This window comes from Kryptolebias marmoratus, linkage group LG7, assembly GCF_001649575.2.
Source record: "Kryptolebias marmoratus isolate JLee-2015 linkage group LG7, ASM164957v2, whole genome shotgun sequence".
Classification (NCBI taxonomy): Eukaryota; Metazoa; Chordata; class Actinopteri; order Cyprinodontiformes; family Rivulidae; genus Kryptolebias; species Kryptolebias marmoratus.
This window is the reverse complement of record NC_051436.1, coordinates 10,119,020-10,142,130: the sequence shown is the minus strand read 5'-3', so window position 1 is coordinate 10,142,130 and position 23,111 is coordinate 10,119,020. Positions and strand designations below refer to the sequence as shown.

Below are 23,111 nucleotides of genomic sequence, written 5' to 3'. Positions count from 1 at the left end.
GCGACCGTGGGGGCGGAGCAGGAAACTGACAGGGAGAAGGAGGCCGGGGGCTGAGGGGGTAAGGTGGCCGCCGACGAGGGAGCGGCGGAGGGCGGGGGAGGTGGTGGCGACGGAGGTGGGAGAGTGGGAGGCGGGGGGCGGCTCGAGGAGATGGAGAGGGCGGCGGTGGCTGGGCCGAGAAGGGAGAGGGAGTGGGGGAAGCCTCCTCCGAAGCTGAAGCCGGCGCTGCCTACACCCCCAGGGCCAATAAAACCCAAATTCCCACCTCCGCCTGGACCAGCCACACTGTAGCCGCCCGTCGCCCCAAATAAAGACGTCCTGTGGGGGGACAGAGACCTTGACAGTGTTGGAGGTCGAGGGAGCGTTAGGGAGTAAGCGCTTCCTGGGAGGGGGTAACTGCTTAGTTTGGGACTGGGGGGCTTGGTCTGTGGCGGTCTTCGACCCAGAGTCTGCGCCGTCGTCATGGTACCTGCTTTGACGCTCAGCATCAGCATACACTGCTGACAGGCGCAGGGCTGCCCCAAAGACGTGATGGCCGAGGCGGGGAGCGCCCCACTGGGGTAGGCGCTCCCGTTTCCTGTCCCCCCGCTGCTCATCCTCATCGTCCCCATGCCAACGCTGGAGACGTCGACGCCGAGGAGTCCGCCGTGGCCGGGCACGGACACGGGTCCCCAGGCGTGGTGGGACTTGGGCAAGGGCCCGGAAACCAGCGGGTAAGCGAGGTCCGAGCGGCGCTGGATCCGCCTGCAGCGCTGCGTCTGCCCGTTGATCTGCGTCATGTTTTCAAAGTCAATGAGGTAGCAGAAGCCCAGGGGCGCCAGGTCCAGGCAAGGCTGCTGGCGATCCCGCGCCGCCTGGATGGCAATGCCCACCTCAGTGTCGTACGCCGTCCAACTGCCGGCGTCGTTCTCCCACTCCCAGAAACAGCCCTGGCCCGGCGCCGAGGTGGGGTCGTAGAAGCTACGTCGGACAGGTCGAAGGGTGCCTGACCACAAACAAAACATCCACACGCATTAGGAAGGATTCGATGACTTCAACGCTAACAGCCCAAACAGAACAGCATCATTTCCTGTCAACCTCATTCAGTCAATGCTCTCAGGTGCCTGAAATACCTTCCCCCCTTCCCTTATTTTGGGGCACACTGAATATACCTGTTTTAGGTCGTTTCAGGTTAGAAAAAAAAAGTTTTGTCAGCCAGCATTAAGAGCAAAAGAAGGGTTCTGATAAATCTTCCTTTTTGACGTTTTTTGGTTGTGATCTCTTTTGCACGTACAGTCCTGTTAAAGGGATAACTGGTTCTGTGGAACAGCCATAAGCAGGTAAAACCTTGCTCCTGGAATGACCACAGTTTGGAGAAATTCAGTTTTATTTTGACCAGACCGATGAGCTAACGGCTAGTCTGGCCAGACCAAAGTCGACCGCTGCCATCTTAAAACTACATCCACTCCACCGAGGTTCACAGAAAATATTAATGTCACCTAAATAAAATTTAAGATAAGACCATTTCACCTGAAAACCTGGACACGGAGGGTCGATTTCACTCGTTTAATCTCTGATATCAAACAGGGTAGAGTCAAAAAAAGTCAAACGTGTGAATTTAAAAATATGGTGTACGGCGCCTGCTCGTTTGAGGCTTACTTTTTACTCTGCGCTTCTGTCTGCCCTACCTTTAGAGCACTCTCAGAGTGACAGAGTCGATTTATCCGAACTGCTGAATCAGTTGGCGCCACGGTGGTTACCACGGTGACCCCAACGAGCCGCTCTTTGCACGTCTTAAACATCAAAACAGGCGTATTTCTTTTTCTTGGCTTAGTTTAAAGATGACGTTAGAATTTTTTCCTTTCAGGAATTTTCCTGCTCTTCGTGACCCGAAAACACCCGAACCTTCATTTTAGGAAACCCAGCTCCGTCTTCACTGGGAGACACGACGCCGCGGCCTCCGCCGCTGACAGCAGACGAGGTGGATTTACAACTCCGCCGGAGCCCGCCGCGTCTGTGTGTTTGCTCGCCGAGAATCTGGGCAAACAGGTTGCCCCTGGTAACAGCGCTCGGCAGTTACCGGATTCCGATTGGCTGGCGGCCTTTTCCGCCGGCCCAGAGCTGGCTGGCTGGCTTTGCTTTCCCCGGGTGTCCAAAGGAAACTCTGCAGAGTTTTCTTCACACCAGCAGACGCTCGGTCCTGTTCGTGGGAGTGGATGGATGGGTTGAAGATTTACGACAAAAAAAAAAAAACGAAATCTGCTCACGAGACCAAATCAAAAAGGGCACAGCTGGTGGCAAAGTCTACATCTAAATCGGAGCTGTAAGGGTTCTTGTGCAAAACAAAGAATCAAGAAGCAGCACACCATTCGGGATGTGACACAGGCTCATTTCACCACTCTATGTTTATCGCTGAAGTACCTGACTCCAAAAAGAGGCAATCGGACAAGTCTTCTCCGTGAGGTTTTAGCAGATACACTCTTCTTACAGGGATATTTGGACGTTTTAAGGCCGTAAAAATACAAGTTTCAAACAAAAGAGTGGGCGCAGCAGCTAAGTGTGGCCAAAATAACCGTGCGGCGCAAAACTGACAGCGCGTAAAAGTTCATAACTTAACGTGCACCGTGAAACTTTAAGCACCGGACTCTTTAAAAAATGGCAAAATCGGCTTTGAAAGTGATGCTGCTTCCATTAGCTCGTCAATACGGACCCAATACGGTCGTTTGTCCCAGTAGAGTTACCGTAGCTTCCTGTTGTAAAGCTGCACGTTCTCACACATTTTATTTTTTATTTTTTTGCAGAACCTCGATGGATGTACGTCTGTAAGTGATAGATGAAGGTTTCATAACGTGACTGTCTTTAATAATTCCTCTGAAACGTTTAATTTGCGTATAAACCTCAGTGGTAAACACGATGCTAATCACATTATCTTTTCTATGGCATTCTCAATGCTAAGTTAGCATCAATGCTACTTGTTGATCAGTAGCTTGTCATTAATAGGTTTTTTTTTTTTTTTGCCACGTTATTGTGCACTCATTATTAGGCATTTATATATAGAAATTAGTGTTTAGTTACGTAGAATAAGCCACCGTCATTTAAGTTTCAAAGTATCAAAAAGCGTTGATTTTTGTTCAGCACTCGTAGAGGTGCCTAAAGATTCCCGCTCCTGTCATCGACAGGTAAGATATTAAAAGTGCTCTGAGCAATTTCACGAAGAGACAGAATCCGCGCAGTATACGATGTCACGTCGATGGTTAATGTGTCCTCAGATTAAAAATTTGCGAGGAAAATTTGGGCGAGTAGGTCAACTTGCTTTGTTTACATCGAGTGCGTACCTGCATTTCAGAAATGCACATCGATACATGTGACCCGAGCCTCCAGTCTTCCTAATCTAGGTTTGAATCAAAGTTTTCTACCAGGTATGTCTTCAGACATAGCCTCTTTTGTTTTAATTCTAATCCTTTTAATTTCCTGTGAAATCGACCACTGCGCCCGGGAAATCCCTTCGTATAATGCTTGGCTCGAGGGTTCCCCCTTCTAGAATGCAGAGCTGGAATCTCCCCACCCTTTCAGAGCAATAAAAATCCAGTTTTCAAACTGGCACGTCAAAAAAACTAGCTGTTCGCCAGGCGAGAAATGAGAAAAAAAAAAAAAATCATTTCGAAGCTCTCCAGGTGGAGAATTTGAAAATGATAAGAACTCAACATTCCATTCGCTGCAGTTCAGGATCACCTTTTTTTTGTTTTATGTAGCAGCCTCTGATGGCTGTGGATCAGCGGTTAAAGCAGCCGTGCCCCAATTGGAGAGTTGGAGGTTCTATTCCTAACAGTGGACATGTGTCGAAGTGTCCCTCCGATGAGCCCCATCAGTGGAGTTTAAGGCCTGGTTCACACGGAAAAAATTTAATGTCGATTTTGTCCAGATTTTCAACTTCCGACAATCTTAGAATGCTCCAATTATTTGGATGACTCTTAAAGCAATATTCCTGCCGTTAAGAGCAATCAGGTCTGCTCGGAAGGACGTCGGGACCGCTCCGATGTAAAATCGGGGATATTCAACACGTTGGCTTGTCAGCCTGTCGGATGTGACTGGCAGCCAATCAGAAAGCGCGGTCCGCGCGAAGCTACAAGAATTGGGAGCTGCACGGCGCGCTTTACATATGACAAAAGTTGGAAAATGGACTATTTATTTACAGTGCGCCCCGTAGCGCTGAAGATACGGTAAATAAGCACAGACCGTTTACCTTCCACTGCACAGAACCCCACATCAAAAATGTCTGAAATGTCCCTTTGAGGGAAAGCTGACACCATCCTGGCCTGGATGTTAGGAAATAAATAATAATAATAATATGGGAACAGAGCAAGGCTGGAAGTGCCAGGAGACATTTTGCAGCCGTGGATCCTCTGATGGAGCAATAACAAAAATGAGAATAAAAAGATGGTGGTGATGGTGGTGCTGCACCCTCCTCCTCATCCTCCCCGCCTCGCTCACCTGTGTCCTGGCGGAACTGGTGCATGGAGTGCAGGTCGACCACGTAGGGCGAGAGGCGCGGGTCCACCTGGCCCAGGACCACGCTAGCGGCGCGCGGGTCGCTCCGGATGGCCGCCTCGATGTGGTGACAGACGGCCGGGCTGTAGGGCCGCCAGCGTCCGTGCTCGTTCAGCCATTCCCAGACCACCACGGCGGAGGCTAGCAACATCCTCCCCCTGCGAGGGACACCATTAATGAAACCACAACCACCGAACCGAACATGAACGAGGCACTGAGGGGTGGTGGGCATTCACAGCCTCCTCTTCCTCCTCCTCCTCAGTGCATCCACAGCGGCTTTGCATCCATCTTGCAACCCAGATGTGTGTGTGTGTGTGTGTGTGTGTGTGTGTGTCCTCTGCCGGGATGTAAAAAGCATACCTTTTTTTTTTTTGAAAGGATGACAGTCCATGCAAACCACCCCCACCCCCCACCACCTTCCTCACCTTCCATGTTTGTAGTTTCGGGTCGAGTCCGTCCTTCTTCGAGCGCGAGCGGCCGAGACTCGACGCTCCTCAGGTCGCGCGGAGGAGCCCTGCGGGATGGTCGCATTTTACTCCCCGTCTATGCAGATGAGTGACGTCTGCTGAAATCATTTCTTGGGCACAGTCAAGTTCGGCTGAGAGGAGGACGAGGCAACTTGGGGTTGCAGCGCGAGTTGCTGCTTTTATCGGTCAATAAATTTTAAAAAATTAAACAAAAATCTGCGTTTTTCCCTCCGATTCGAACCGGAGGAACACGGCCTCGCCGGTTAGATTTAATTTACCGCCCTCCTCCTCCTCACCTGTCTGCTGATATTCTCACAAAGTCGCTCCTGTTGTCAAGGGGGAACCGGGGGGAGGCGGGAAGGGAGGATGAGGCCGCAGAAAAACAAACGTTTTGCCCCAAACGCCTCGGAGAGGATCCAGCGTCCAATCAGGTTCGAGCAAGTGCCCCCTCTCGACCAATCAGAAGCGACCATCGCCTCTGTTTATTTTACTTGCCGTCCCACTTTTACGTGAATCGAAACTACCTTTTTTTCTTTTAACCTTTACAACCAAGCGTTTATCAGGTGAATATAATTTTTAAAATGAAATTATATATATAAAAAAAACACAAAAAGAAGCACTTGGAGATGCCGGGGATTGAACCCGGGACCTCATACATGCGAAGCATGCGCTCTACCACTGAGCTACATCCCCATTGGTTGCTCAGGGAGGTAACTTCAGTATATATGGGTACACAATCGGTTATTGTTATAAATGCATACTATTGTTTCCAGTTTTTTTATTTTATTTTTCCATACTACATTTTTGCAGTCTGACTACTTCTACATACTTTGAGCTTATATATCAGAAAGTTCAGCCTATTCAGACAGGTGCTGTCACCTTTTATACTTTCTTCACAAAGATTTTTCTCATTAAAACACATTGAGATGTCCTGATGTATTCAGTTCCTTCAAAAACATTGTTCTCTTTAAAACATCCTTCAATACACTTGGTCTACTTCTGCCTTCTAATGCTACTTTTAGGTTTTAGTTAGCCTTTTGTTAGTTCGTTTGCTTTTTGCAATCATAGCTAGCCTACTTTTAGCTAGCCTTTTGCTACTTTTAGCTAACTTTTGTTGCCTTTTGCTAATTTTACTTTTTAGCTGGTGTTCTTTTAGCTTGTAGCTACCTTTTAGCTAATATTCTGTTTCCTTTAGCCTTAACTGAGTTTCAGCTTCTCAGCAGAAAATGCCATTTCTGTAGTTATTTGTTGCTTTCTTGTCGTTCTGTCCCGTAGTTTAGGCTTTAAGCTAAGTTAGTGAGAAAATGAGGTTATCAGGAGCTAGCATTTGTTAGCTTAGCACTAGTTGTTAGCATGTTTTCCCCCCTAAAAGTAGCTATTCTGCCTTTTAGCTTTACATTTTTTTTTCCCAAAACACAACAGAAACACAATGAAATCTGTCATTTTGTATTTTATTTTATTTTTTTATGTATAAAAGTTTAAACACTAAGCAACACAAAGGTCATGCCACAGTCTACAATGGCAAAATTAGCAGAAATTGTACAAATACATTCAGATGCACATTTATAAGAGCATTATTTAACAGCCGCTTGCTTTCTTCTGATTCTTCATCGCCCAGTGGCATCCGGACCAGAAGCACATCACTTTGTTTTTCGTTGTTGTTGTTGTTGTTTTGTTTTAACACTGCTTTTTGCATTGGGCAAACTAAATCAACATGGTGCATTTTCGCCGAACCACTTTCGGAGTTACTCCTCCGAACTTCGCCGTTCGCCTCCCGCCTTTTCACCGACTTCTGCTCGTCGTCTCACAGCGCCGTCACGTCGCCGCTCTTCCCCTCGCCTCCTTCTTCGGACCAGATGACGCTGCCGGAAAACTGCTTCAGGTCGATCTGCAGCCCGGTGCCGGTGGCTTCCTCCTTCGCCTGCTGCTCCTCCTCTTTGCTCTCCGTCTCGTCGTTCTTCTCGGCTTCACCCAACAGCCTGTCTTGATCCCCTGGTTCGGCGCCATCCAAGCTCGACTTGTCGTCCTCGTCCTCCCTCCTGCTGTGACTGTACTCTTCGCTGTCCTCGTCCTCGCCGTCCTCTCCGTCCGTGTCCTCTCCGTCCGTGTCCTCCCCCCGACAGCTGTCGCCACCCACCGACTGTCCTGCTTCAACGCTCTCCATCTCCTCGCCCTCCTCGTCGCCGCGAGGCCACAGCTGGACGCCGAGACGTGTCTCTACAGCCATTGCCGCACCCCTCACCTGGTCCCTGACCCCTCCTTCCTTGTAGATTATGTGTCGGACAGTGTATTCGCCATTCGCCTCCTTGTTCAGCTTCTTGTAGAGGAAAAGAAACAGCAGGACGAGGCATGCCAATAAGCAAACGAGGACTCCCACGGTCATATCGGTGTTACCCATTCCTGAGGAGAGAAGAGGTTCAGAGTTAGTGTGGCCGTGGAAAATGAGATCTATTCATTCAGAGGACGGGTTTACTTTTATTGGCGTGTCTCCTAAGCTAATAATTTAGGACTTTGGGTAAAAAGGCAAAATTATGGACGCATATAATAAGCAGTTCCTTAGATATGTGAACCTGTCCAAGAAATGGACGTTCTGTAGAAAGGTCCTTAGAGACCCTAACAGTGGTGTCGGGTGGAACATAAGAAAAAGTTCATGTTTCAGCAATATTTGCTCAACCTGTTTGGTAGTTGAATGTGAAATGTGTTAAAAGGGACTTATTGTAATGGAAATTTGTTGTTTTTAATTTTTTTAATAAAAACCTTTTTTCAACACCCTTTTTAAGGCTGAATGTGGGGGTCACTAATTCTTGAAAGTGGTCACGATGCTAACTTAGTCATCGGGGGAAAAGCTTGTAGCTTTTTTTTTTTTAAATGAAAAAAACTTAGAGATGTTATTCTACTAGATCAGTTTAATGCGTCGAGCCCGTTTACAAACAGCGTTTCCGTGAGATTAGCCAAAATTTCTGAAATCATACACAAGCTTAGCATAAACGCGCTAATTTAGAATTTGTCAACACTTTTTTTTTTTTTTTTTTTAACAAAAATTTTTTCTCTTGTCAGCACATTCTAACAAAACAGGTGAACTACCTATTCCAGGCCACTCGGTGGCAAAAACGTCCACATTAACGACATATAAAAGCACAGAGAAAGAATTTTTTATCAATGCTAAAGATTATCCCCAATTTTTTTTTTAAATATTCTACAGTTTACAGTTTTCTCTCAGGTATTAACCACTTCAGCACTCGATCGAAGCTCGACGGTGACAGAATTAGGCTAAAGTGAGACAAACCCAGGAAATTCTGTAAAAAAAAAAAACAGACGAGCACAACTCTAAAGTCACTGTTTCTGAAAGGTTTCACACCTCCTGTTCATATCAGGAACAGAGCTCTTAAAAAGGTCGACTTTGAAAAGCGTTTTTAAAACTATCTCTTTTTATTTTTTATTTTTAAGCCTGGAGTATTGTGGGCAGATCATACATTTTCCCGCTCAGTGATAAGAAAATGGCTTCACCTCTTTCTTCTTTTTTTGATTTTCAAACTTTTGTAAGAACCTTTTCAGGTCATCCATTACCTCATTTCCAAAAATGTAACTTAGCAAAGTTCTACACTGGAAAGTTTTATATTATCATTACTACATTAGCCATAAAGCTTTAATTTGGCAGATTTAATCTTCAAACAGATTACCAACGCTAAGCTAAGTGACTGCTTTAGTTGGCCTGTAACTGTACGTGAAAATTACATCAATGCTTTTGTGAAACTTGTGAAATATAAAAATTTACCGATGTCTAAAGCCAAGAGAATTCAATCAAACGAGTCAAACGCTGGTAAGTGAACTCTTCGCCACAACACAAGCGATCCCGCCGAGGCTTTCCCGCTTCAAATCTCGCACCCCGTCTGATCCGGTTCAGTAAAGTACCCTGCCTACCTCTTACCTCTGCTGTTGTTTCCTGTTGAGCAGCTCCAAAAAAAAAAAAAAGAAAAAATATTCAAATGGCCGTGAGCCTGAAAAGCGGGCCGGGTGTCGCAGTCATAAAACTCCTGGTTTCTTTCAAGGGCGCGGGCAACCCATCGGTGTTTTATCACATCCACGGCCTAGAAAACCAGAGAAATTGGAAAATAAAATAACAAAAAAAAGAATTAATATTGAGGTATATAACTGTAACGCCTTCACGTTTGCTACATACACTCAACAAATCCAAACGGATACGATTAAAATCAATTTTGGCGACGTGACGTGATTATTTCACAGAAGTAGCTGCAGACAACAAGTGACACACACACCTAAAATGTCTGCGTTGTCTTGCTGAGCGAAGTTGTCGGCGTTGCCTTGAAATGACAGGAAGCTGAGCCGACCGCTCGCAGGGTTGTTGGTTTCCTGTCGAAATGATAAATGAACTTCAGTCAGCCTGCAGTGACAGGAAACTTTTCGCTCTTTTTTCTTTCTTTTTTTTTTGCCGTAGCTCATCAGAACGAGACACAATAAACACAAAAAATTGGATTTTAAGTGCAACAAACATCGACGTACCAGGGTGACTGACTGTGTCGCAAATCGGTAGCCCTATAATTCCGTTTCGCTCATAAAGAAGTGACGGAAGTTCTTAAAATCAACGGTTAGGTGTGGACAAAAAGCGGGAAAATAATGCCCCCCGCCCCCGAGCGTACCGAAACGATCTTACCGAAGATGTTGGATGGAGGTACACTTGCACTCCCGGGGTGCCGAAGGACGAAAGAGCAGCGAGGCGCTGCCTTACATGTCATCTAGGGTGTGTCGGAGCGGGGAGGGCAAGTGATGCACAAAATGTGGCGAAGACGAGCCTTTTGAGGTAGGTGGAGGCTGAAGACGGGGTGGAGTGCAGACTGCAGCGGGGCGTTGTGGAAAGCGCAGATAAGGAAAGAAAAAAAAAAAAGCACAACTATTTTAGGAAGAGGAACACATTGCTTTGAAATTTGTCCTCGGAGACAAGATTTCAATCAGTTCAAGCAGGCGACACAGGTGCGCGCCTGTATTCGGGTCATAATGAGGTTATAGTAGAGTCACTGAAGGTTTTTTTTTTTCCGTTGACTCATATCTACCAGCAGGTTGACCAAAAAAACAATAAACACCTCAACTGACCTTAAAAATTGATCAGCTTCAGCCCTCAAAGTCAAATCTGAGCCCGTTCCCGCCAACGCGTCGACGCCGCAGGACAATTGCTTGGCGGATTTCATCAGGTTTGACCGAATTTGAGCCCCTCGCCGCCGCAGCTGCGAGTTTTTGACTCTATAAAAAGAAGACGTTGCTTTTTGAACCTCCTCGGCCACATCCTGTTTCTCACCGAGCCGATAACAGAAGACAGCTCGGACCGCATCTTTACTGTAACTTTTACCGTAGCACGTTTTACAGAAAGGGAGTCCTGCCACTGAGGAAGGACTGGTGCCGTGGGTCACGCAGGGGGGAAAAAAATGAAGAAATAAAAAAGGGGAAAGCCTTGTTTTCTGTGTTGTTTCTTTGATCTTAGGTCAAGTTTAGCAGATTTTTTTTAGCAGGACCGTAAACGGCTCCCCGCCACCCGGGAAAGGACAAGCATGTGAAAACAACAACAAAAAAAAAAGGACGGATGATTTCTAGAGGGGTTTTAAAATAAAGTGGTCCGAGGCCTCATCTGAGGTCAGAAGAGATTTGACACATTACTTATTTCAAACTCTGGTCGAACCCAAAACCCCTCGGGGTGGTGCTTCACGTTCACGGTCTGAGGTTTGCAGCTGCAGCAACGGAGGAAACTTGGAGATTGCTCTTCAGTGGTTTGCACAGTTGGCTGACTTTAACTTTCGTTTTTATCATTCTCTGTCGTGCTCTAAGCTGGTTACAGGCCTGTTAAAAAAAAAAAAACAGAACAAACTCTCGCCTGCTTTCTTGCACGGACCAGAACTGATTTGGTTTTCGGGCCTCTTTTAGAAACTCTTCTGCTCGGAGATCACACGGAGGTTTCTCTGGAAACTTCTTTCTTCACCGTAAAAATCAGGTTTAAATAAATGAAATTCACATGTAAGTGGAGCTTTATTTCTTACCGCATCGATACAGCAAAGGACTGCAAAACATTACAGACATAAAAACGTATGCAAATATTATATGGGTGTCAGATTAATCCTCACTGCATTAAAAGCCTACAGCCAGTCCTGCATTGTTGATTCGTTGGTAGAAAAATGCTCAACTTTGACCTCGAGGACTAAAGTTGATCGATTTTTAAGGTTAGTTGAGATGTTTTTGTCAAGCTGCTGATAGGTATGACTGTAAGGAAACCTTCAGATGTCAGCGACTGAGATAATAAAAGGAAAGTAGGGAGGAAAATGGGGCTTTATCCCAACTGATATCGTCAAAGCAAACTTCAACAACATGGCGATCCCGTTTTCTTAAGGGTGTCAAATTCGACGTAGATTATAAGAACGTCTACGACTCGGCTTGATTCGTACCCACCGCCCTCCCCCTTGTTTCTAATTGAATCTACAAGAGTCTATTTTTAAGATGCAAATAGGCAGGTTATGGATCAATGATTACTATAAATGGAGGATGAGATCGACAGACGGATCACAGCGGCTTCTGCAGTGTTGTGTACTCTGTACCGATCCGCTGTGCCGAAGCGGGAGCTCAGCTGCGAGGCAGAACTCTCTGTTTACCGGTCGGTCTACGTTCCTACCCTCACCTGTGGTCAGGAACTTTGGGTCGGGACTGAAAGAACAAGATCGCAGGAGGTCGAAATGAGTTTTCTCCACAGAGTCTTAGAGACAGTCTTTCTAAGAGACAGGGTGAGGAGTTCGGCGTGGAGACGCTGCTCCTCCACATCGACAAGAGCCGGCTGAGGTGGTTCAGGCATCTGGTTGGGATGTCTCCTGGACATTGGAGCAGGTCCAAACAGTAAATGGCCCGCATTTGTACAGCGCTTTTATCACGTCTGAGGACTCCAAAGCGTTTTTCAATCAGTCATCCACCCATTCATACCCTCTGACCACTACCAGCAGGCAAGGCAGGTTCAAGCGTCTTGCCCAAGGACACAACAGCAAGAGACGGAGGGAGCGGGAGTTTGAACCCTACCTCCTGAGCCACTCTGAGACCCCAGGGAGGACCCAGGACACGCTAGAGAATCTCTGGCCTTGGGAATGCCTTGGAATACTCCTGGAAGAGCTGGAAGAGGCTGTGGAGAGAGACGTTTTGGCTTCCCTGCTTCAGCTGCTGGCCTCGAAACAAGCGACAGACAATGGATGGATGGATTATTACGTATCATCAGTGTGGTTCTGGGACCTGGCCGTTCGGGGCTGTTTTTTGTCATCAGAAAAAATAATCCCTTTCAGGTCTTAAAATACAACTGTAGTGCACTTGAGACAGATTGGAGACACCCGGGACGCAATCGAGATGGGTTTCAGACCGGTTTGAGACATCCATGATAACGCTCAAGGCTGAGAAATTGAGAACCCCCCCTCCTAACCCCCCTCCCCAGCAAGCGTTTCCAGACATTTTGGAAACTCCTATCCAAATCCCAATCTTCAACCAGTGAGACCTTACCTTTTCAGAGATCAAACCCCTCCCAAGCAACATACATAACAAAACATCAACGTGAAAAAAAATGCAACTCCGTTCAAAGTATAAAATAAAGTTTAATGAATCTTCACGACACGATCTCGTCGAACTCGCTTCTGGTTGTACAGTTAGTGTTCCGAGGTCAGTGCATACAGAAACAAGGTTCTAAAGGGAAGTCGTCTGGATTTGGAACGTACCGTCGCCACACCACGACCAGCTGTCGGGTTGGGTTTTTTTTTTGCCGTTAAAACATAAATCACATTCAAAAACACAACATTAAAATAATAATAAAATTCAGAGTGTTTTTTAGCTCAGCTTCAGAGCTGCGCTGTAATAAACGATCCTTCATTAAGCGCCTCTAGGGCCACGCGTTTACTTGTCACTTCCTGCTTTGTTTTTGTTTTGCAGAAAAAGAGGCGGGCGTCTCTTGCGATTCGCAGAATTCATTTTTTTTGACGTTTAATGACAGCGACCCACGCTGCACGGAGATATTGAACTACTCTCTCGTCACCTATCACGATTTCCACAGTGGTTTACAGAGAAGAAAATAAAAAAAAACAAAACAAAAGCACGAGTCACACAAAAAGTCAGTGATTCTGACGTGATGTCAGTTTAGTGGTTTGAAACTACCCGAACAAAAAGCTCTAGTGATTATATTGTATTTTTTTTTTTAAGAGGTACTTAACTGTTTCGCTATGCGCCGCAAACCTCCAAAGGATGCTCATTAGTGCTTTTTTGCTTGAATTTGAGGCAGTGATGTAACTACTTCAGTCTTTTAGAATCAGCAAAGCTCAAAGCTGCACCGTACGATAACTGCTACAATATCCTTTACAATATGGGGAAAAAAAAACATTGCTGTGGATTTCACTCTATGCAGATGACACCCCGCTTTTACGTCACAAACTAGAAAAACCTGCAAGAAAGAAAGAAAGAAAGAAAGAAGAAGAATTGTAGTCTTGATTGTAGCAGCTGATCAGTTTGCAAGCCACTGTAATCCAGTTAGTCTCTACTCTACGTTCTTCCACTCACACAGCTGTTTAACTCTAGTAAGGCTACGGTCTATAGCTTTGTTAAGAATACTGTCCGAATGTAGCGAAGCTTTTTTTTTTTCCTTTTCCTTCGCCGCCTCATACGTCGCCGTCTTCGATGCGGGCCAGCTGCCTCTCCAGATGCTCGATCCTCTGGTTCTGAGCGAGCACCACGGCCCGTAAAGCCTTCATTTCTGCTAACAACTCTGTCAGCATCTCGTCCTAAAAGAAGAGAGAAAACAAACAAAAAAAACCAAACAAACAATCAGACAGGTTCGACCGTCACAAAGAAAAACTGAAGGTCTAGTGTTCCCTGAAGGAATGCACATCATTCTTTTTATGTGTAATTTGGTTGCATCTTAAGGCAGCGATGCATAATACAGCCCAGTACGTGCCTGGTAAGAGCGCGGGAAATTGCCTTTAATGTACTTTTTTAGGATTGGTAGCAACACACATCCTGGTAAGATAAGTACCTGGTACATACTGGGTTGCTACCAAATTACGTTATGCACCGTCTCATGTGCCCTTAAAGGTACAAACCCAGTACATACTTGGTAAATACCATCTAAGTACCAGGTCCATACCCAGGAAGTATCAGGTGTGGCTCGTATGTACCGTAGGCCTGTCGCGATAAACGATAAATCAATGAATCGCACAATAAATTCAAATGAGGTCGATAATTTTCATTTATCTGCGATATCGTTCCTTCGTGTCTCTCTGTTTCTACGGAAGACCCCGGAGGACAAAAAGGCTCAGGTGCTCTTCACTGACCCCTCCCTTTCTGTTAGCGTCAGGGGGGCGTGGCCTATCGCGTCAGGTAGCCTCTTTAGGATTAGCCCCCGCTAGGAGTTAGCAAGCTAAAGAAACGCTGTTTAATATTGGAGGAGAGGAAAAAACTGAATGGAATTGGTTTCCAGCTGGAAGTAACAGCAGCGGTGTGGGAGAACCGCTGAGAGCCGGTATGTCTCCGTGTGCTTCTGTTAGTTTGCACTTTTTGTTTATAAAACTGTCAGTTTTATCCGTCTTCTCTTTATAAAACTAAAGATTATTATTTTTTGAAGGGCAGTTTAGTTTACAGACTTAAGAATCTGTACTGTTTTGGTTAAATGTAGTTTTTTTTTTTTTTAATTTTTATTCAAGTGCATTTTTTGTTAACGGAGGCTGAGAGGCCATTTTATTTTTGTTTTGTTTATTTTGTGTTCCAGTTCCAGAGTTAAGTGTTCAGACAGAGCCGGTTACACAATCCCGTATTTCGTGGTGGTGGGCGATAACATGTCCGACGCACCTCTCTCCTCGGCCTCTCGGCGTTTCCATCCGTCTCCCTGGCAGCCACTCGCGGTTGTGGCTGCGGCGTCTCGTCCTCCGTCTCCTTGGCGGCAGAGGCAGGCGCAGACGCGGGGGCTGTCGTTACATTCCCTGCCGAAGACGTCGCTGCCGCCGCCGTCGCCGTGGCGGTCCCAGAGTCCTGAGAGGTGAGCTTGGGCTTGCTTCTGAGGGTGTCCTTGTGCTTGGACGGGGGTGCCGTGTAGCCGCCGCTCAGGGAGACCAGCAGAGGCGGCGCGTCCTGCCCGGCGATCCACTCGTCGGCCAGCAGGGCCGGCTCCAGGCCGGCGGTGTCCGGGTAAAGGTCTCCCTGGAACAGATCCGACTGCGGAGGCGAAGGGGGAGAACCGTCGCTGTCGTGCAGAAGCTCGCAAGTTTTGGAACGTGGGTTTTCTCTTTTCTTTTCAAAATCCTACATCCTACTGTGTGTGACTTACTTTTCGTGGTACGGTCATTGAAATGGGTTCCACCTTTCTCTCGTGCAGCTTATAGAACCTGCAGATAAAAAATTTACCGGTGATGTTCAAGAATAAGGTGCAAGAAATACTGCTTTATCCAGTCTTAGTTACTCCCCAAAACAGCTACAGTTTGTAGAAAACAGACTATATTTAGAAACACAATATGTATTTAGTCATCTCTGGCAGAGGTCCCCAAGCCCTGGTCCGTGGACCAGTACCAGTCTGTGGGTCATTTGGTACCGGGCCGCACAGAAAGAATAAATAACTTACAGTATTTCCGTTTTTTTATTTTTATTTCCAGAGTCTGAATGACATTTATTTTGAAAACTGAGCGGATTCTCTCCCTTCCATCTGTCTATGACTCACTCTTGATGCGTGTCAGAACGCGTATCAAGGTCACGTGATCCGTTCCCGCTAAAAACAAACCCACAAGCAGCAAAATGAGTAAAAAACAAACATCTGGAAGCCCTAGATGGGACCGTCTGGTTACTGAGAAACACGCTCAGGGCTCCCACTGATTCAGCGTTATGGTGAGTTGTATTCTTTGTGCACTTTCTATTTCTGGTCTCTCTTATTTTGAAGTTTAAACGTCGCCATATTGACCAGAGAACATCAGGGGGAGGAGAGGCTGTTATTCATGTTGATAACGCAGCTAACAAAGCTGCGAGGACACGTTGGATTTATTTAAAAAAATACCCCCGTTTTCATGCTGCTCGTATCGTTTCATTTTGTTGTATTTATCCGCCACACCTTTAAAGGCCGGTCCGTGAAAATACTGTCTGATAATGAACCGGTCCGTGGAGCTAAAAAGGTTGGGGACCGCTGGTCTATGGGATCTACAAAGAAAAGTTTAGTCCCTGTGGTGAACGTAGATGAAGTAATGTAACGTAATCATGCATAATTAACAGATTAGTCAAAATAAGAATTCTCAATGAAGTTCCAAGTACCGAACTCAGTGCACCTACCGGGCAATTTCACACTTGTTGACGTCCACGCCTCGTTTACAAAGAAAGCCCGCACCTCTCTGGGGCTCCTTGCTGCTGTACAGACTGAGGAAGTGGACGTACGGGGACTCGTCCGTCACCTCAAAGTACCTGATGGTGCAATCGCCCTGAGAAGGACAAAAAACACCCGAGTCCATTTAATTGGGCCGCCGCCGCGTGACGCCGCCGCGCTCGCTCCAAGCTCACCTTTCCACAGAGGTACACCATGTTGGTGTCGGGGTCGTAAAAAGGCAGCAGGACTCCGTTGCTCGTATCCATTTCTTGTATGGCCATCGGCTCTGAGAGGTCCTTCTGTTGGACGAGAAAAATAAACATTCATTTGATTTTAAATGCATTCAGATGGATCATAAAAAAATCATCCGCCCCGAAGAGAATAAAGGGCGACAACTTTGTACACAAAAAAAAACAAATATCAAGCAACATATAGTCTATCTTTTTTCACAGAGAAAGTAGCGCGAACTGTAACACTGGTGTAGTTATCGATTCAGGAAATGAATTTATTCTCAGGAGCCGTTGCTGAGCAGAACCCTGTGTGGTTTGATGTCTCAGTACGGTTCGGACTTACCGTATCCCACAGAGCGAGCTGTCTCTCACTCATACGGCTGAAGCCTGTGGTCAAGATCTTTCCGTCGGAGAGGAAGACGGCTCTCATGGGCCTCGTGCCGTCGTGGACCTTCTCCCTGACCTGGAAGAACAATCGCAGGCTGACGGAACAAGCGCTGCACAGGCGGACACTTTCAAAGGGCGTAGCCTCCGTTTGCTGACCTTCAGGACGGTGCCTCGGCGGGGGTCGATGACGCGCAGGGCCTTGTCCTTGCACACGGTGCAGACGGCGCTGCCGTCCCTGTTCCAGCTGACGCTGTAGATCAGGTCTGGGTGGGCCTCGGCGAGCTGGTACACCAGCTCCCCCGTGCCCACGTTCCAAACGCAAATCACGTTGTCACAGCCTGGGTCGGACGGGGAAGAGAGGCCGGGCGGTGAAACAGAGAGATGGGGGAGCAAGTCATTCAGAGCAAAGAGACGGGGGGGGGGACGACTACAACAATGACTCGGTGCAAAGACGTGGTTTTAAGGCAGAGACTCGTCTAAAGAAGACTGCGGTTGCATTTAGTTGAGTCTGCAACGAGCAGAAGAATGCAAAGTGGTTTAAGAAAGTCAGTAGGAGTCAGAAGTCACCTCCAAACAGTTCCCACAACTCTAAGGACACCTGATTAAATAATGAGCTGCACAACAAGTTTTAAACCACTCCTGATTTCTTTAGATTCTGCATCAGAAGAGACAGTTTTTTTTAAAATAATCTTTTAAAACGGTCAGTGTCAGTCATTCTTCAGGCTTTTCCAAAAAGTTTCTTTGGACTTTTGTTGCTTTTACAGTCTAGTCCGTGTTCCCGCCAATAACATCATAATGCAGAGTATGAGAAAAGTAGAGGCTAAAAGATGTAAAAAAAGACATCTACAGCAGATCATTTTTTAGCTGAAAGCTCTTTGGGAATCACATTGATGCTAATATATTAATTTACACGTCAAACTGCGTTGTCTTTGTTTTTTTTTTCACCAATTCAGCTAAAACAATGGGAACAAATTGTGACCATGGTTACTACATCGTTTGGGTCGTTTCGGTGTTTCCCGAAAGTAAATTTGTTTCGAAATGACAAATAAAAAAAACCTGTTTCTGTGTGGACAAGGTCTTAGATTCCATTTATCGTGTATCTTGTTTGGTTTACAGCTAAAATAAACTCCTAAAAATGTAGATAAATCAAATCTAACTTTTTTATTTTTTATAGAAAACTCAAATTCGACACTTTCCCAAGCGATCGGCCAACACAAAACCTTCTTTTAGATACTATTTTTTATGTAAAAACATCCTCACTGGTTAATGCCTAACCTGCCTTCCTGCTATAAGAGATCTTAGTTAATGTTTCAAACGCTGACAAGGAGATTCGCTCAGTTTTTCCGAGCCGTTGGCACGAAGTGAGACGAATTATTCTACCTGCAGTTAGGAGGATGTTGAAGGCACTGGGGTGCCAAGCCAGGATTCCTGCTCGTTTGCTGTGGCCCTCGAGGGTCACGATGGCGTCGGTCATCGGCGCCGTCAGCCCTCCGTCCGGGATCTGCCACACCTTCAGCAGACAGCAGACAACACACTGAACCCCCAAGCCTTCAGCCCGTTCACGATTTCACACGGCGACGGGATCCCTACGCCGCGAAGCGAGCCTTCGGGGTTTCCATCGGCTCCGACGAAGACCTAACGAGGCCTCCTGACAGTTCTAAAGTGACGGTTTAGATCTGTCGTCTACGAACAGTTACTGTCTTACCTGTTGAAGGTAGTCGGACTTTATGGACAATTTAGCAGCTAGCCTAAGCTGCTAGCTCATCGTCGACCTTATAAACTTTTACGCCGCAGTCTGTAACGGATTACTCTGGGATTCCAGCAGACATACGATGATGGCCATGCTGGAAGTGCCCTGGGCCGCACAAGAAGTGCTACAGCTAGCTGCCGCTGCTATTTGTGATTGCAAAAGATTAAATAAATAACACCTTAATGCAACGTTGACAGTAATGTAATGGTTTATAAAACAGCTTTTGTGTTTTTTTCCCCCCAGATTGGAGTCGTTTTAAATCAGTAGTGATCGACTTTACATATAGCTAATATCTACAACAGGTAAGATATTATTCGCTCACAACCTTCCCTCAAAACCAAACTTTAAAAGATCTGAACGTGACAGGGAACCCTTGAACAAATGACACCTTTCATGCCTTTTAAAAGCCATACCACGTTTAATTTTCTGTATTATTTTGACTTTAGAACACCCTAAAGAAGCGTTTTGACATAGTGTGACTAAGTCTGTTTTTTATGCTAGACAGACTTTTATGTCTAATTTTTAATACTTTAGTGTAAAATGTTCATTTCCCCCACTGTTAACATTAACAGTGACTAAACTTCCAGTTGCAGTTTCAAACTAAAGCCTTTTTATTTGTCCGTTTGACTTATTGTTTGCTGAGCTGACGCATACAGGACACCATTTTTTTTAACACTTAGCTCTGCCTTTTTTTTTTTTGAGCTGCAAACTTCTACCTGCTGATGAAACCGCAGGTTTAGGGTTTTTTTGTGTTCGTGTGGTCGGGGGAGAAACGGAGGAGCCAGAATACGGCGATGCCGCGCCACAAACCACCATCCACACCAGGCCGAGTGGCCGACGTCAAACCTGCCTTCACTGTGCAGTCCTCCGAGGCACTTGCTATGATGTTGTCATCGTGGGGCGACCACTGGATGTCCAGAACCGGCGCCGCATGCCCGCAGACGGTGGGGCACGACTGGTCGACCCGGCCGCTCTGCGAGAGAGAGAGAGAAAAAAGAGGGTGAAGCTCAAATCGATCCGTTTTCATCCAGACGCTTTCTCTGCCGCGAGCCGCAGAGAAGCCGAACCTTGGCGATGGGGACGACGAGGAAGGCGCCCCCTCCTCCGGCCTCGACGACGACGGCGAGAAATTTGGGGTTGACGGCGGCGAGGGGGCCGTCCCACGTCACCCGGGACACCCTGACGTCGTCCAGGCAGTGCTCGGCCTTCCAGGCCTGCGCGAACACGTGGCGGAACTTGCTCTGCCTGACGACGCCCCGGCGGAACGACATGTCTGCGAATGAAACACGCAGTTAGAACAGACAAAACGACAAAAGAAGGCGCCTAATATTAACGCCACGACATCTACGGATCAGGCGAATAACTAATCAATGGGGAAACACAAACGCCTGTGGCAGAAATATTTACGAAAAATGACTAAATGAAGAAAAACCTGGATTATAGACGACGCTTAAAACGTAAATAAACAGAATATTTACATTATAACAAGATGTCGGTGGGGATTATTCTTATATAAATGTCATATATTGCTGGAATATACCAAACCAATTCATTCATTAAATGGTGAATAAAAAGCTTTAAAGGAAACATGTTACTTAAGTTTTTAGTTTGCAAATTTTTTTTACATATAACGTTATCGCGATATCGATTTATCTAATATCAGTATCGGAATAATATATTTTACCAATTCAGTGCAATCTCACTGCCCTTAATGTCACAAAGTTTAGAGGGTAAGAACCGATAATTTCACAATTGCCCGCTGCCGCCGCCGGGTGATCGTGTAACTCCCCGCGTCAAAGTGTGCACCTGTTTGTCTGTCTGTTAGCAAAAGATCGCATCAACCAGTGGACGGATTCCAGTGAAACTCTCGGGAAGCGATCACTGGATGCGCGTCTACAACCGATTCACTTTTGGAGTCGACGCTATTCAAGATGGCCGCCACGGCTGAGCGACCTGCGCCAGCACAAGACAGGCCGGATTTCGGTCAGTGTCGCAGGTAACAGTTTAAGACTCGGTGTGGCGGTAGCCGAGAGTCGTCCTCGACACACAGTCCCGAGCGCATAAAGTTGTTGGCGACAACCGCGCGCGTCTGTTGGCGAAATATCTCACGAGCCACTGGGCCGATTTTGATGACGCTCTCGGGATGTGATCACCGGACGTCCAACAAGACGGCCGCCACAGCTGATTGACCTCAGCGAACACAAAAGCGCCTGGAACTCAGCCGTTTTTACGGATGACGAGCTCAGACTTGGTAAGGTAGTCGCTGAGAGTCATCCCCACCTGACGCTGAGCGCAGATCAGGAAAGAGTTTTTTATTTCTTTGTTTTGCTTTGGTATGGAAATGGTTTAAAAACTCTTATAGGTTCCATTTTAGGCGTGCTGTGCGTAGTGTACTTTACATTAGTAAGTACATGCAAAATAAACCTAATTACACTTTATTTTGAAAGAACAACCCCCCCATCCCCACCCCCTGATTGTCTTTAGGCCGAGAGCAAACTGCTGCAGTTAAATCAGCATGCAAATTCCTCCATACTGGGACTGTCCTGAAAAGTACAGGACTGGGTGGACAAAAAAAGAGGCCTCCCTCTGTCTGAAAGCAAAGCACACTGAGACTGTGGAGGGAAGTAGGGGTGGGGAGGTTGGGCAGTAACTCTATCCACTTAGAGCCTCACAATTCCCCGAGGAAACTGTCCATTAGCGGGTAAGAAGAGCGGAAATCTACCATTTAACAGCGCGGAACGCGACTACGAGCAGGAAAGCCCGAAAATCCCACAGTATTTTACGTCCGTGAACACGTCCCGAGCATCCCGCTAGCATAAAAGCCTCCAGTGTCTAACCAGCGTCCGCTCATCTTTTTTTTTTCTTTCTTTCTTTTTCTTTGTCTGCTCGCTCGCTTTCGCAGAAGAGCAAGTACAGGAATGAGCAACAAAGGATGGGCGTTTCAGCAGCAGTCAAAAACCCACCGACCCACCCCCCTCTCTTCTCCATGTCCCCGTTCGAGGACAACAAGCCGCAGCGAAGCGTACCTGGTTTATAAGCGACCTCTCACCAAAGAGTCTCTTTTGCCGCGACAGGAGGCCAATAAAAATAATCCGCCGAGAGGAGCTGTAACCTAATCCCCTCCCGAGTCCAGGCGGGCTGCTATTGCGCAGACCTGCAATAAAACATGTTCAGTGAAAAGGGAGAACAGGAAATGCACGTCGGTTAATTTTGTTAATGAATTCCGCTAATCCGAAACCTCCTGTTTGGTGTCAAAGTGCACCGGAGTAAGAAGTCCCGACCTGACGGAGCATATCCCACGACGCTGAGAGGAGCCCTGCTGACAGTGATGGGAGTGGGGAAGAGATGCAGACACCACCACCACCCCCCACCTTTTTTTTTTTCCAAACGCCTGTTTTGTATACAGAGCGATGGATTGAGCAGAATCCCAGACACTTCCACTCACCGAGGGATGTGTCGAAGACACGCAGTGGCGTCAAGATGGATATCCCCACGTTCTTTTCCCTTTGTCGGGGCGAGACGTACACGAGCCCGCGAAAAAAGGGATATAAGTACTATGACGGAGAGTTACATGAGCAAAAATGAAATGAACCAAATTTAACACTTCACACACGCATGAAAAATACAACCGATGAGCTTAAACATACGTATTAAGACTTGCTTTTGTTGAATCTTCTGGATAAAATGTAGTGCAGGGTAGCACAGGCGGCTTTGTTTTGGCAAAAAATAACTATGAATGAAAACATTCCTCTTAACATAAAATATTTTATAATTCTATGTCGATTTTGTTACAGGTAAAGTAACTATTTAACGTTCGTTGTTTACCGGACTCGTTTCTTCTGGGTCGTGTTCACAGTCCTTTAGCGCCCCCGTGTGTTTAAGTCTAGACACTACACATTATTTCCACCTTCATAGGGAGACCCCATACATCTACAGCAATTACTGCCTTGATCAACAGGTGGCTCCGTGGCGCAATGGATAGCGCATTGGACTTCTAGGCTCAATCGAAGGGATTCAAAGGTTGTGGGTTCGAGTCCCACCGGAGTCGGCTTTTTGAATGACATTAGGACATCGTATAATTTTATTATCATTCTCGCGTTGGCCATCCAGGCGTTATGCGAATGGAGCAAAGCTTTGTAGGTTCGAGTCCCACCGGTTTCGACACGTGGATATTGATATATCGGACATTTGCGTTCCCGCAGTATAACCTGTCTAATCTTAAACACTAATTTATATTCCCAATGTTATAGAATAAATTTTGGATGAAAACAACTTTATTTAAAATTCCATGTTACTGAGGCGTATTTTTATCTATAGAATATATACATATTGGTTTAGAGAAATGTACAAATTAACTGTCCGCTGAAACGTTCCGTGGCAGTGTTTCTACACGGCAG

The 23,111-nt window shown here is 46.4% G+C and overlaps 3 protein-coding genes and 2 non-coding genes across 12 annotated transcripts in view; 1 reads left to right on the top strand and 4 right to left on the bottom strand.

The window, feature by feature from the left end:
* Positions 1-4,815, bottom strand: part of dtx4a (deltex 4, E3 ubiquitin ligase a) — a 13,603-nt gene extending 8,788 nt beyond the window's left edge. The window contains exons 1-2 of the mRNA XM_037976713.1: positions 4,471-4,815; positions 1-985 (exon numbers count right to left, since the gene is read on the bottom strand). Of these exons, the coding sequence (XP_037832641.1) occupies positions 1-985; positions 4,471-4,759 (1,274 nt within the window). The 5' untranslated portion in view covers positions 4,760-4,815. The remainder of the gene's footprint in view (positions 986-4,470) is intronic.
* An 800-nt stretch (positions 4,816-5,615) lies between these two features.
* Positions 5,616-5,687, bottom strand: trnaa-cgc. The gene has a single exon. It is a non-coding gene; the product is annotated as a tRNA-Ala (tRNA).
* A 739-nt stretch (positions 5,688-6,426) lies between these two features.
* si:ch211-119e14.1 (retrotransposon-like protein 1) lies at positions 6,427-10,237 on the bottom strand. Of its 4 annotated transcripts, none has more exons than XM_037976752.1 (5): positions 10,104-10,237; positions 9,516-9,847; positions 9,272-9,365; positions 8,923-9,082; positions 6,427-7,394 (listed from the first exon to the last, which is right to left on the bottom strand). In XM_037976752.1, the coding sequence occupies exon 5, from the start codon at positions 7,390-7,392 to the stop codon at positions 6,799-6,801; it is 594 nt and encodes a 197-aa protein (XP_037832680.1). In that variant the 5' UTR covers positions 7,393-7,394; positions 8,923-9,082; positions 9,272-9,365; positions 9,516-9,847; positions 10,104-10,237; the 3' UTR covers positions 6,427-6,798. The 4 variants fall into 4 exon arrangements, with proteins under 4 accessions (XP_037832680.1, XP_037832682.1, XP_037832681.1 ...); XM_037976754.1 differs by having other exon boundaries at positions 9,653-9,847; XM_037976753.1 differs by having other exon boundaries at positions 9,667-9,847.
* A 2,362-nt stretch (positions 10,238-12,599) lies between these two features.
* coro1b (coronin, actin binding protein, 1B) lies at positions 12,600-22,966 on the bottom strand. Of its 5 annotated transcripts, none has more exons than XM_017437342.3 (12): positions 21,953-22,966; positions 21,741-21,868; positions 19,782-19,987; positions 19,565-19,687; positions 18,345-18,474; positions 17,121-17,302; positions 16,921-17,040; positions 16,542-16,646; positions 16,317-16,462; positions 15,331-15,388; positions 14,856-15,218; positions 12,600-13,792 (listed from the first exon to the last, which is right to left on the bottom strand). In XM_017437342.3, exons 3-12 carry the CDS (start codon positions 19,983-19,985, stop codon positions 13,670-13,672), a joined length of 1,554 nt encoding a protein of 517 aa, XP_017292831.1. In that variant the 5' UTR covers positions 19,986-19,987; positions 21,741-21,868; positions 21,953-22,966; the 3' UTR covers positions 12,600-13,669. The 5 variants fall into 5 exon arrangements, with proteins under 5 accessions (XP_017292831.1, XP_037832371.1, XP_017292830.1 ...); XM_037976443.1 differs by having other exon boundaries at positions 21,764-21,868; XM_017437341.3 differs by having other exon boundaries at positions 21,996-22,966.
* Positions 22,675-22,762, top strand: trnar-ucu. The gene is given in 2 exon segments: positions 22,675-22,711; positions 22,727-22,762. It is a non-coding gene; the product is annotated as a tRNA-Arg (tRNA).
* Positions 22,967-23,111: the final 145 nt, after the last annotated feature.